General features: G+C 34.7%; 3 protein-coding genes across 3 annotated transcripts in view; 1 reads left to right on the top strand and 2 right to left on the bottom strand.

The window, feature by feature from the left end:
• The window catches only part of hyls1 (HYLS1 centriolar and ciliogenesis associated), a 9633-nt gene extending 8954 nt beyond the window's left edge, over positions 1–679 (top strand). The window contains exon 12 of the mRNA XM_059334791.1: positions 428–679. Within this exon, the coding sequence (XP_059190774.1) occupies positions 428–562 (135 nt within the window). The 3' untranslated portion in view covers positions 563–679. The remainder of the gene's footprint in view (positions 1–427) is intronic.
• On the bottom strand, positions 620–10922 carry mrpl4 (mitochondrial ribosomal protein L4). Its single transcript, XM_059334803.1, has 9 exons — positions 10721–10922; positions 9099–9171; positions 8158–8329; positions 7190–7241; positions 6255–6372; positions 5229–5335; positions 1585–1694; positions 1427–1500; positions 620–859 (listed from the first exon to the last, which is right to left on the bottom strand). The coding sequence occupies exons 1-9, from the start codon at positions 10766–10768 to the stop codon at positions 714–716; spliced, it is 900 nt and encodes a 299-aa protein (XP_059190786.1). The 5' UTR covers positions 10769–10922; the 3' UTR covers positions 620–713.
• si:ch211-69b7.6 (neuroblast differentiation-associated protein AHNAK) overlaps positions 10873–13248 on the bottom strand; it is a 17658-nt gene continuing 15282 nt past the window's right edge. The window contains exon 6 of the mRNA XM_059334247.1: positions 10873–10980. Within this exon, the coding sequence (XP_059190230.1) occupies positions 10873–10980 (108 nt within the window). The remainder of the gene's footprint in view (positions 10981–13248) is intronic.

The raw sequence follows: 13248 nt of genomic DNA, 5'->3' as shown, positions 1-13248 counted from the left end.
ACTAATAGCATGTTCTGTGCAAAAATCAATTTTACCTGTCAGATAAGGACAATTTTGATTTTTAGGGTTTCAACATCTCTAACAACCCAAGTTATTTACTGCTCCATACAGTATGGGTGCTTTGTATTAAGGCTTTAAAGTTAAGCAGTTATTGTAATGTTCTCAGTAACGCACTTAGATTTGTAGAGATGCCATATCTGCTTTTCATGAAAATGTCATAGTATGTTGTCAAAATTTAATGAAATAAGGTAGTAGGTGGTAGTAGTTTTTCCAAAAATAGTGAAAAAAACACCACTTGTGATGTCCAAAGATGATCCCCTCAAAAAAGTCATACTATAGCATGTTGATTTTAGTCAAAATGCTCAAGATTTAAAATGCTTAAAAAGTGTCAGTTGTAGTCTGTTGATGATGCATCTTTGTGTTGCAGCCTAAACCTCGGCGCGTCTACGCTCCGAACACCTACATCGTGCCAACAGAGAAGAAGCGATCGGCGCTGCGTTGGGAGATCAGGAACGATCTGGCCAATGGGCTTCTTCCACACAAATTCACCTATCGATTTTAAGCCTTTTTACTCTCTACATGCCTTTTTAAAGACACTTAATACAACAATGCATTGTTTTTTATGATTGGCATTATTTATTGATTTTTTTTTAACACAATAAACAAAGAAAACATTTCAGTCAGTGACTATATTACATGTGATCAGCTGTTTTCTACGGGAGATCAGAGTAGGGTAATTTAAATGGGTACAGAGGGGTGAAACGCTCGTCGTGCCAAAGCAGCTTCTCTTCCAGAAACTTGATGGTTTGCAGAGTTAGGACGACAGCTTCGTGTTTCAGCATGCTGTGGACGTTCAGACCTGAAAAAAACAGAAAACACCTGCTACTGATAGCATCTAAAACTCTGTCCAGACCTAAAATACTTAATCTGCTACATGATGGTGCATTAATTCAATGCTTGTCCCTAAAGGTTGAGGTAGCTGTTAAGTTTGTCGTCACAGAGAGGTAAAAGTGAGTTCCACTATGCAAATTATGCACCTCTTACTAATAATTACAGAATTCAGTAGAGTTAATGCATGTAGGAATGTTTTTTTACAATCAAGAAATCAGAAGTGAGGCTGAATACAAAAGTGATGAGTCTATATTGAGCCAGGAAGATGATCCTAAATAAAAAGGGAAACATATGTATCCAAACACAAGGAGCATGATTTACATAATCTGCATAATAAGGAGAGAACGGCCTCCACAAGTTCACCTGGAGCCATATCTGCTTTTCATGAAAATGTCATAGTATGTCGTCAAAAAGTCAAAATTTTATGAAAAAAATCATAATATAGTATGTCCAAATTTCATAGTATAGTATGTCGTAAAGTTTTAATGAAACAAGGTAGTATGTGGTAGTAGTTTGTCACTGAGTGCTAACGTACCGATGGCTGGAATAATGTTCACCGTCTTCAGACTCGCTGTTGCCTGAAGGATGTTTTCAGGAAACTCGTCACCTCTGAAAGCAACGAGAACACCGTCAGCACTGAGCCAAAGACACAATTTAAGTTTGTTGCACAGGTTTCTTTCTGATGATACTCACACATCGACTATTAACACGGACTCCCCCCAGTGTTTGTTTCTGATGAGGTCCAGCAGGTACTGAGGGTCAGGAGAGGGGATGTTCAGAGAGTCCACCACGTAGAGATGGTCCTAGAAAATACACAATATTCTGTTCAAAATGGGGTCAAAACAAAACTTCTCCTGGTTCCAGCTTCTCAAATACTTTTCTTTTGTTACTGCAAGATATAGTCAAACAAGCAATAATATTTTTAACAATCTGCAGATTCAGACAAAATTGTTAGTTGAAGCCTTAAAAAGTTGATCTAAAGTAATACAGATTATAGAAACAAGCCTGTAAAAAAAAAAACCTGACACTTTTGTCCAAAGCGACTTACAATAAGTGCATTCAACCTGAGGGTGCTAGACTCGCTACAGGAGTGCTTTACGTTAAAGAAGAAAAGAAGAGCATTTAAAAAAAAAAAGTTTTATATTGGGTGACCATGACTTAACCGAGGTATTGTTGGAAGGTCTTCAGCCTGTGGCGGAAGATGTACAGGCTGTCTGAGGTCCTGATGTCGGTGGGGAGCTTGTTCCACCATTTGGGAGCCAAGACAGAGAAAAGTCTGGAGGGGGTTTTGAGGGAAGTTGACCCACGCAGGGTGGGAGTCCCCAGCTGTTTGGCTGATGCAGAGCGGAGAGGACGGGCAGGGGTTTAGAGTTTGACAAGGTCCTGGATGTAAGCAGGACCTGAACCGTTAGCAGCAGAGTACGCCAGAGCTAGAGTCTTGAAGCGTATCCGTGCAGCCACAGGTAGCCAGTGGAGGGAGCGGAGGAGGGGTGTTGTGTGTGAAAATTTGGGAAGATTGAAAACCAACCGAGCAGCTGCATTCTGGATGAGCTGCAGAGGTCAGATGGCTTTGGTAGTCAGACCTGCCATGAGGGAGTTGCAGTAGTCCAGGCGAGAGATGACCAGCGCCTGGACCAGGACCTGAGCTGCCTTCTGGGTGAGAAACAGGCGGATTCTCCTGATGTTATGCAGCAGGAATCTGCAGGATCTGGTGGTAGCGGTGATGTTTGTGGAGAGGGACAGTTGGTTGTCAAAAAAGTTTAGCGGTTTCTGTGTGGGGGCAACCACTGTGTCCTGGACAGTGATGTGGAAGTCAGTGGTGGGGGAGCCCTTCCCTGGGAGGTAGAGTAGCTCAGTCTTTCCCGGGTTGAGTTTGAGGTGGTGCGAGGACATCCACTGGGAGATGTCGGCCAGACATGCAGAGATACGCGAGTATCGTGAGTTCTCCGCATTTTAATAATGTCCTGATCCAAAATACAGTCAGAAACTCTGCCTGGAGGTCTGGAGGACAAGGTGGGCTCAGTTTTAACTCATGATCATGATATCTTGTCGGGAAGAGGATGAAATGATGCTTCAAAGTGACATGGATAAATGAGTGAAAATGTGTTCTATGTACCCACGAGTCTCCCCATTGCAGAAATACCCACTTTATGCTGATAACATGCGGTTTTCTCATGCAGTTAACCTTAATATTTGTGCCCCCTGGGGTCCCTAAACTGTCTGTAAGCTGCATAAACTGGGTCTGACTGGAAAGCTGAGACTGTAGTGGATTCAATGAGCCCAATCTTCTTCATGTGTGATGATGTTAGTCAGTGTATAAAATGAGCTGCTGTGACCTCTAGGATCATCACAGCCTCATTAAACTTTACAACCAACAAACTAGAGACCTAGAGCATTCAGAGGATGGATGGCTGAGACACTAGATTCACTTTAACCCATTAAGGCCTAAAGCGCCTGGAAAAAAATGCCTGGAAAACCTATGGGCGATTTTCAAATGACCCCCTAAAACCTGAAGTTTTTCTGGAAATTCAACACCTACTAAATAATAGATTTTTCAGCCTCTGTAGCAGATAAAAATGAAATTCAAAAAGTATTTGAGAGCTTATACCCGTGGCTTTCATACGAAGTTGAGTTTATTTGTCCAAACCTTCAATATTTTTTTTTTTTAAATCAACAAACTCAGCAAATGTTACATTTGTCTGAATAAAAAATCCTATGCATAATACTAATACATGCCCATTAGCAAGATGCAAACATGATATGACCACTGGAAGAACAAGACATAGTTCTCATTAGCCTACTCTAATAAAACAAAAAAATTATCATCATAATAATAATAATACATTTTATATATTGCACTTTTCAGGGTACTCAACGACGCATAAAGTAATATAAGACATAAACAGTCATGATTTCTTATATCATCATCACAATCAATTAGCCTATTATTATTATTTATATTAATATATTATTAATAATATTATTATCTCCAGATGGCTAAAAATCTGTCTGTTCTTTGGTGAAAATATGTCGTCTAAAAACATATTCCTCATCCATAAATGCCGGTCGATTGGTTCCGAGGGTTCAAAGTCCGGATCAGCAATTAAATCACCGGCGCTGTTTTAATCAGATGGCTTCCGTCACTTACTGCTGAGCTCCTCCGCTATAGTCGTCTTCCTCCATGATTTATAAGTTCTGTAAAAGTCCGATGTTGCATTGCGACCCTCCCGCATGTATTCTGATCATGTTCTGATGCATTTCATTGGCCAGGGGACCAAAAATAGGTGGAAAAAAATACAAATACTACAAAATGACATATCCGCTGTCCCGGCCTTAATGGTAGAGTGACGCAACAGCGCTCCCGGCTTTAATGGTAGAAATGCGGTAATGCTTTCCCGGCGTCAATGGGTTAAGCACAAGGCAGCACAACACAAGTGATACAGAAATCTGCAAAAGTTTTTTGATACCAAATCGCAGCATGTATTTTCTCTGCTGTTCCTTAAACTCTTGGTGTTATAATTTGTTATTCTGGAGGGATTTTTTTTATCTCTCATGAAATGGTTAATTCAGATATCTTGAGGTCAGAGTTCAAGTGACACCTTCGAAAATCAACTTGTCTAACTTTGGAAACTTATTTCATCATATTATGGGATGTCCAAAAAAAAGAAAAACTCATACTCATATAGTACGTCAAAAATCGTCAATATGTAAGAGGCTAGAAATGGGTCAATTATAGTCTGTTTATACAAATTAGAGCATTATATGGCCAGAAATGACAGTAAAGCATCATATTATGGGATGTCCAAAAATGACCCCCTCAAAAAAAGTCATACTGTACATGTCAAATTTTGTCAAAAATGGTCAAATTTTAAAATGCTTAAAATGTGTCAATTTTAGTCTGTTGATACATATTAGAACATAATATGACATTGAAATTACAGGGGAAAAAACACCATATTATGCAATGTCCAAAAAAGTCACACTATATGTGATACAAGTGATACAAAAATCAGCAAAAGTTTTTGATACCAAACCACAGCATGTATTTTTTCTTTGCCTCAAACTCTCGTGTCTGGTGTCTTAATTTGGGATTTTGGACATTCAACATAAAATGGTTAATTCAGATATCTTGAGGTCAGAGTTCAAGCGACACCTTTAAAAATCAATTTGTCTAAACTTGGAGACTTATTTTACCTTGCTCCCGACAAGATACCATAACATGATCAGTACCGACGGCTGGCTGAGGTTCAGTTTCATATGATGTCGGCTGCTCCTGAGGTCTCAGAGGGTTAATGGGAGGTTTCTATAATTTGTGTTAATGAACTGGTTCCACTTACTTGTGTCATCTTTGAGCTCAGAGCCACTTTGAGTCCTTGCACTCGCACTTTCATGGGTAACATGTAGTAGTAGCTGGTCGGCCCTCGGGGTCCGTGGGCCACTCCACCTGAGAGAAACACATCAGCTGTCAGACTCTCTGATTCACAACATGAGGATCAAATGACTGAAGAAAGACAACACGTTCGTAAAGGAGTAATGAGTCATTACCGCCATTGCAGTTAAGGTTTTTTACAAATTTTGGAATCTGTAATAAAAATAAAATAATGGAGCTAGCCTGGACTTGTGCAAATGAGTCATGATTGATTTAATGTTTTGCAATCATCAATATTTTTCCAAATATTCAAATTTTACACGCACACACAAATATATATAAAGGCAATAAAAACAAGAAATACATAATATATTAAATAATGTAAATTTCAAGAAATAAAATAATAGAATAACAAAATAAAATAATTTTATCAAAAAATTAAGAAAAATAAAACAGCTAACCTGGGACTTGTTTAAATGAGTCATTATTGATTTAATCAATGGCAGTTAAACATTTTTTACAAATATTGGAATAAAAAAATATGAAGACAATAAAAACAATAAGAAATACATAATAATGAATAAATAGTAAATATGTTAAATGCTTAATAATAAAAAAATAAAAATAAAAGACTTAACCTGGAACGTTTAATCAAGCAATAATTGACTCAGTCTACTCAGACGCTAAAAAAAAAAAACACTCTGTGAGTATCAGATTGAGATTAAAATACCTAAACAGGATAAAGAGGAGATGAAATGAGCACAAACTAAAACATCTTCTACTACAATAAAATGCAATACATGGCTATATAATAAATATGTAGCAGGAATATTAAACCAAACACAACAAATATAATAATAACACACATCTTACTGCAGCCTGAGGATCAAATGACTGAAGAAAGAAAACATGTTCGTCTCTAAAAACATTCAGCAGACAGGAAATCAAAGACAACAGATCTAAATAAACCATTTAAAGAACGAGGCGCAGTCACCTCCTTTCCACAGCGGCGATCGGATGCTCCCGTGGCGAGCTCTTCCACCTCCTTTCTGCCTCCAGGGTTTCCTGCCTCCTCCTCTGACCTCTGACCTGATCTTTGTGCTGGCGTGGCTCTGAAGGATCACAACAACTATTAATAAAGTCCATAGAAACTTTTGTGGGTTGAGTTTCTGTGTGTGGTTTGTTGTGATTATTCTCGAAATCTAAATAACCTGCTGTATATAATAAAATACATCTGTCAGACATTAATAAAAGGTTAAAGATTATTTATTTCCACTTGTTTTCATTCACAGACAGAGCCTTGGTTTATACTTTTATGTAGTTTTATGACAAAAACTGTTCAGTAGCACACATGCATTATTGTTTTTATTGTAAGGTTGTGCAATTAAACAGTAAAAAGAAGAAAAACAAGTACTAATAAATGATAACAAGACAAAATTATTATAAAATGATTATGCCTGATTATCAGGCCGACATCTGATGCTGATTTGTTCTACATGACAAAAAAAATGCAAATTCATGCAAAATTCTGCATATACAGATTGTTTCTAGGTGATAATTGTAATCTGTTGTAGAAATTGCAGTTGAATAAAGAGAAACATGCCTGTTGCAAAATTAAAAATAAGATTTAAATGATACAATTATACTTTAATACTTATATTTAGTGTTATACCAACAGCATGCATATATAAGAGTAACATTTCTGTTTGTTGCAAGCAATAACTGGCAACAAGTGCTGCGGAGGCTTAAAATGCTTTGATTCAACAATAAAAAATACAAGTATCTAAAAAAGAAATAATTGCTGTCTTAAGTTTTGTGCATTGTGTGGAAGCTGAAGGGAACGTGTCCAGAAATCATCTCACAAAGCAGAAATAATAATCTGACAACAAACAGGATAAAACATGTAAAATAAGAGAATCTGAAACTTACAATTCTTTTAAAGTTTCTCTGCCACACTTCAACCTGGTGGAGGATATCCAGCCTGAGAGGAGAGAAAACACAACATGTTTGGTTTTTTTTCAAAAATGGCAAAAAAAAAAAAAAAAAACACCATATTATGGGATGTCCAAAAACGACCCCTTCAAAAAAAAGTCATACTAGTATGTGGAAAATGGTCAAATTCTAAAAATCCTAAAAATGCTTAAAATGGGTCAATTATAGTGTGTAAATGCATGTAGTAGTATAAATAGTCCAAAAAAGACAGAACACCACCATATTATGAGACATCCAAAATTTGAAGAAAAAAAAAGTCATGCTATAACATGTTGATTTTTGTAAAAAAAAAAATTTGTAAAAAAATGGCCCAGTTTGTTGATACATGTGGTAGTATAGTTTGTCCAAAAATATCAAATAAAACACCATAGTATAGTATGTTATCAATTTTGTGAAAAAAAGTCAAAATTTCTCAAAAAAAATATAGTATAGTATGTCGATTTTTGTCAAAAAATTTTAAAACTTTGAAATGCTTCAAATGGGTCAATTATAGTCTGTAGATACATATTAGAGCATAATATGGGCAGAGATGACAGAAAAACATCATATTATGGGATGTCCAAAAACACCTCCTCAAAACAAAGCCAGATTCGGTCAAATTAAAGGTCTAAAATGCTTAAAATTGGTCAATTATACTCTGTTGATACATGTGATAGTATAGTTATGTCGTCAAAATTTTGTTTAAAAAAAGTCATAATATAGTATGTTGTCAATATTTACCTCTAAAATGTAGTGGAGTAGAAGTATAAAGTTACATAAAAGAAATACCCGAGTAAAATACAAGTATCTCAAAATTGTGCTTGAGTAAATGTGCTTAGTTACATTCCACCACTGCTTTCACTGATGAAAAGGACCTGAGTGTTTCTCAGAACAGGAGCTGAAGGCTTATAAAAAGGAAGTGTCACCTGGGAGGCACAGCGAACACGTCGGGGTGGAGCTGAGCCAGGCCGAGCGGCTCGCTGTCCGGCCGCTCCAGAGTGTCCACCCACGTCTGCACGGCGCTCAGATGAGCCGGGACGGCGGCATCGCAGCGCCTCAGCAGAGGCAGAGAGCAGTCAGCAGGAGGAGGAGCACGCTCTGCAGGAGGAGACAACAGCAACAGACAGAGAGGCGAGTTATGAGATATTGGAGGAGAAAATATTATTCCAGTGCGGTGCTGATGAGTTTCACTTCACTTTGTAAAACTGAAAGTTTGTGTCTGTGTCTGTATGTGTTCAGTTCTGAGTGTTAACACAAAGGTAAACACGACCCTGTCCCAAGCTTTTTGAATGTCTTGTAGGCATCCAAATCAGAATTAATTCATATTTGCAATAAACTCTTAAGTTCATCAGTTTGAACATTAAATATATATTGTCTTTTTGCTGTTTTTCCCCCAATTTAATATAATGTCAGAAACGCTTGTCAACAGTCTTCATTTCACTGTCAAAACAGTAAAATGAAGAAAAACAAGGACTAATAAATGATAACAGGGCAAAATAATATGTTTTTAAGCCAATGTCTGATGCTCTACATGACAAAAAAAAATGCAAATTCATGCAAAACTAAGCTCAGCTTCTGCATATAATAATTGTTTATAGGTTTGTAAAAAAAAAAGCTGCTATAATTATCTGTTGCTGATATTGCAGATGAATAAAGAGACACCTGCCTGTTGCACGCTTAAAAATTAAAATGACTGATATAATTATACTTTAATGCTGATATTTAGTGTTTTTCCAATAACATGCATTTATAAACACTCCTGTTTATTACATGCAATAACTGGCAGCAAGTGCTTTTTGAATTATTGTTTTGAAACTTAAAGCTGACAGGTTAAGATTGAATGCATATTTATGAAGTTCTGACTCACTTAGTCTGGAAGGATCCACCAGGTTGGATGGCAGCAGTAAGTTAGGAGGCAGAGCGGAGAACGACGAGGCGAACTGAGGAGGAGAAACTCTGAGTTAGTGAAGCAGCAAGTAAAAATCAGAAGCAAGATACTTGTGAATGAAGTATTGTGGTGCTACAGAGATGTATGGCCTACAACTCATATTATACAAACTGAAAAAAAAACAATTTGTCTGGTAGAGAGCCTAAAATAATTAATAAAATGAAAATAAATTACACCCCCATCATTTAAATATCATTCCCTCCACTGACGTGATTAATAAAGCTTAATTACATGTTTTTAGCAAAGTTCAAAGGAATATAGAAAATAAAAACAATAAGAAATGTATAACAACTATGTCAAATGCAAAATAATAATAATAAAAAAGAATTAATTATAGGGCTAACCTGACTTGTGTAAATGAGTATCAATTGATGATATAATAAATAATATATAAATATGTCAAATGCAGAACAATTAAAAAATAAATAATTGAGCTAATCTGGGGCTTGTGTAAATAAGTAGTGATTGATTATGGCTAGGGGCTACACGGTGCGGTAGTGGTTAGTGCTCTCGCCTCACAGCAAGAGGGTCGCCGAAATTTGTTTGGACAAATATAATGATAACAACAAAAATAGCTCATAAGATTTTAATTTAAAAACTGATATCTAGCCATTTTCCATGGTTTTCTTCATAATGATTTTGATTATTATTGTTGTTGTTATCATTATATCTGTCCAAACAAATGCTGAATAATAATAATAATAATAATAAAAATAATAATGGAGCTAACCTGGGACTTGTAATGATTAATTTAATTTATCGCAATGACCTATATTTTTGCAAATATTGTAGCTTAATTTAATATATATATATATATATATATATATATATATATATATATAAAGATATAAAGACAAAGAACAATAAATAAATACATAATATTTTAAATAATATTGTTAATGTCAAGAGCAAAATAATTTTATCAAAAAATTAAAAATTAAAATAAAAAAAAAGAACTAACCCGGAGCTTGTTAAAATGAGTCATGATTTGATTTCTTCTATGGCAATTAAACATTTTTTTTTTACAAATATTGGAATTTAAAAAAAAAATAATATAAAAAGACAATAAAAACATCATGCATCCCCATATATACTATAATAAATACGTCAAATGCTAAATAGCTTAAAAATAAAATAAAAAGAGAGAGCTAACCTGGAACGTGTAAATGAGCAAAATTGAGTCAATCTACTCATATGCTTTAAAAAACTGCTAATTAATAAATCATTATTGATACATTTCAAGTTAAAACTTGTCGGGAGCCCTCAGTGAGAATCAGATTGAGATTAAAATACCAAAACAGGCTAAAGATGAGATAAAACTAAGCACAAACTAAAACATCTACAACAATAAAATGCAACAAACCGATTAATGCACCAGCAATATTAAACCAGAAACAGCAAGTTTAAAAATAAAGCACATGTTACTGCACAGTGAGCACTTATTATTAGTACTTTTACCTCAGTAAAGTGTCTGAATATGTATTTATTGGTGTAATTATTCAGCGAATATTAATATTTCAGGCTAAAAACGTTAAACTCACTCTTTTAGCGGCTCCTCTGCCACAAACCACCAGAGTACAACGGAACATGTCGCTTCTGTTTCCTTCCTCAGTCACACAGGGAACTCTCTTACTCTCTTAGACTCTTAAATCATTTTTAAATCAACATTATTAATCCGAAACGAAGATTTTCTTTACAGCGTGAAGGGAAAGGTCGCGGCGCCGTCGTCTTCCGTGTGGTGGCGCGTGTTGATGACGTCAGACACGGACGCAGTTGTGACACCTGACGGTAGGAGGTGGAACTACAAATAAAAAATAATTAAAAATATACAAACTTGAGTTATTTTACAGAAATGACCCAGATTTTTCTTGAAAGTTAATTTTGTCTATCTAAGTAGCTAGATACATTTACTCAAGTACTGCACATTTTTTATTTCAACCCTAAAAGCTGAGTTTTTTTTGCTCTTTACTTTTACATTTTACTCACTTTGTCCTTGTATTTCACTGCAATAGTTAAAATATAAATAAATATAAATAGCATTTATAAGTCCTGTAGCTCTATGGAATCAGTAAAATTGTGCAGAATAACACAGTTATAATGACAGAAATCATAAAAATAAGAAGTATGTTATTATTTTTTTATCAACTGTCTGTGCTGTATGACTTTGGTTATTTATATTATTTTATAGTATAAAGTGCATTAAAATAAATAAAATGTATTATTATTATTATTATTATTATTATTATATATTTATATTGGATTTTTATTATCTTTTACACTGTATTAGTATTATACTTACACTTATATTGTAATATTATCTTACTTAAATTATTATACTTATTATATACTCAAATATCAAAATGTTTACTTTTAGATATTTGCTGTACAGCATACTTTATATATATATGTATATATATATATGTATATATATATATATATCTTCTGTATATTTTTCTATGTTATATTTTTGTTTTATACCCCTTATACTATGCTGTTTATGTCCTCCGCATTTATATATATAGCAGCCAGTATTAATTTATATAAGGTGTATATAATTCATGTATATTATGTATGTATACAGGGCCGGTTATTCCTACAGGCCACCAAGGCGGCTGCCTAGGGCGCCAAATTGGCAGGGGGCGCCCCCTTGTGGCGCCCTTAAGCACACATCTTTGTTTTAACAACATTGATTAACGAAACATTTTTTAAAAAGCATGGGCAATAAAACCCTCATTGAATTAAATGAACATGCCCCAACCCATATTTCGAATGAAAATGTAATATTATATTATATAAAATATGATACGTGCATGGGTGTCGTCACTCGTCATGACGATGCAGTTGCAAGTCACAAAACACTAGAACTAGATCACGCTAACGGTCGTAGAAGGTCAACTAGCAAAATGAAAAGGACCTAACTGTCTGGTGCACAGGGGCGAAAACGAAGAAAAGAGGAGGAGGAGAATAAAGCACAGTATAGAGGTATGTATTTTCATCTCAGACATTAGTTCCAAAGTTTCTAAAAATAAAAATGTTCTGAGACCATTACCTTGCTTGTAGTTCATGTATCAAATATTAGTGTACAGCATAATACATATAACATAGTGTACCTATATCAGAATGAATATGAAGGGGGGGGGGGGGCAAAATCTCAATATCGCCTAGGGCAGCCAATGGGCTAGAACCGGCCCTGTATGTATACATCTTATTTTTATGCTTTATTCTGTTTTTATATATTTGTAATCCCAAGTCTGCATCTTGATAAATTAAGTCTTATCTTTTTTCATCTTAAAAAAAATGTTTGAAAAGTTTAATTTCTCTGATAATCTTTTTTTTTAATTGGCCTGTGTGCCAGTCATTATGTTTCTTGAAATTATGAATTTGAACAGGATTAGGATCTGGAAATATATGTCATAATTTGATGCTTTGAAGATACAAAAACTCCATACCATAGCATATAATTAATATTAGGTTCAAAAATACAGAATTTGCTTGTTTCAATATAAAAATGTATGTGATTTATATGTCTAATACAGATACAGTGGCAGATCTTTTTGTAATAATAAATATATGGTCATGATATTAGTTATATTAGTTATAAGTCATTATGCATAACAAGAAGCCCTTTTTTTCCTTTTGGACTTTGCATATATTTTGATTCTTATATGTTGTTACTTTTAGTTAATACTTCTTCCACCACTGAAAGTAACTAAGTAACTACATTTACAGAAGTAATTTCTAGTTTTACTCCACTATATTTCAGAGGGAAATGTTTTATTTCACAATATTTATTTGAGGGTCTTAGTTTACTTACTTACTTCACAAGTCGAGACCTCTAAAAACCAACACTAAAACAGTTTATAAATTATGTTTTTGTTATAAATTAAACAAACCAAGAGTTTTTACAAGAAGCCTATAGCTGAAATAATAATAATAACAATTAGTAAATGAGTCAATTAGATAGAAAATTAATTGGTAACTATTTTGACTGTCATTATTTAAGGGAAAATGGCAAACATTTCACAGTTACAGCTAAAACGGAGGATTATTTTGTATCTAAAGGAAGATA

The sequence above is a fragment of the Centropristis striata genome, chromosome 1 (genome assembly GCF_030273125.1).
Source record: "Centropristis striata isolate RG_2023a ecotype Rhode Island chromosome 1, C.striata_1.0, whole genome shotgun sequence".
Classification (NCBI taxonomy): Eukaryota; Metazoa; Chordata; class Actinopteri; order Perciformes; family Serranidae; genus Centropristis; species Centropristis striata.
Note: the sequence above shows the minus strand (reverse complement) of the source record. Positions and strands in the feature narration are given on the sequence as shown.

Coding starts and splice junctions, on each gene's coding strand:
- mrpl4 (XM_059334803.1), bottom strand. CDS start 10,768: ATGTTCCGTTGTACTCTGGTGGTTTGTGGCAGAGGAGCCGCTAAAAGA. Junction 7,242..8,157: donor GTGTTCGCTGTGCCTCCCAG/GTGACACTTCCT, acceptor CTCTCCTCTCAG/GCTGGATATCCTCCACCAGG. Junction 1,501..1,584: donor TCCGTGTTAATAGTCGATGT/GTGAGTATCATC, acceptor CGTTGCTTTCAG/AGGTGACGAGTTTCCTGAAA.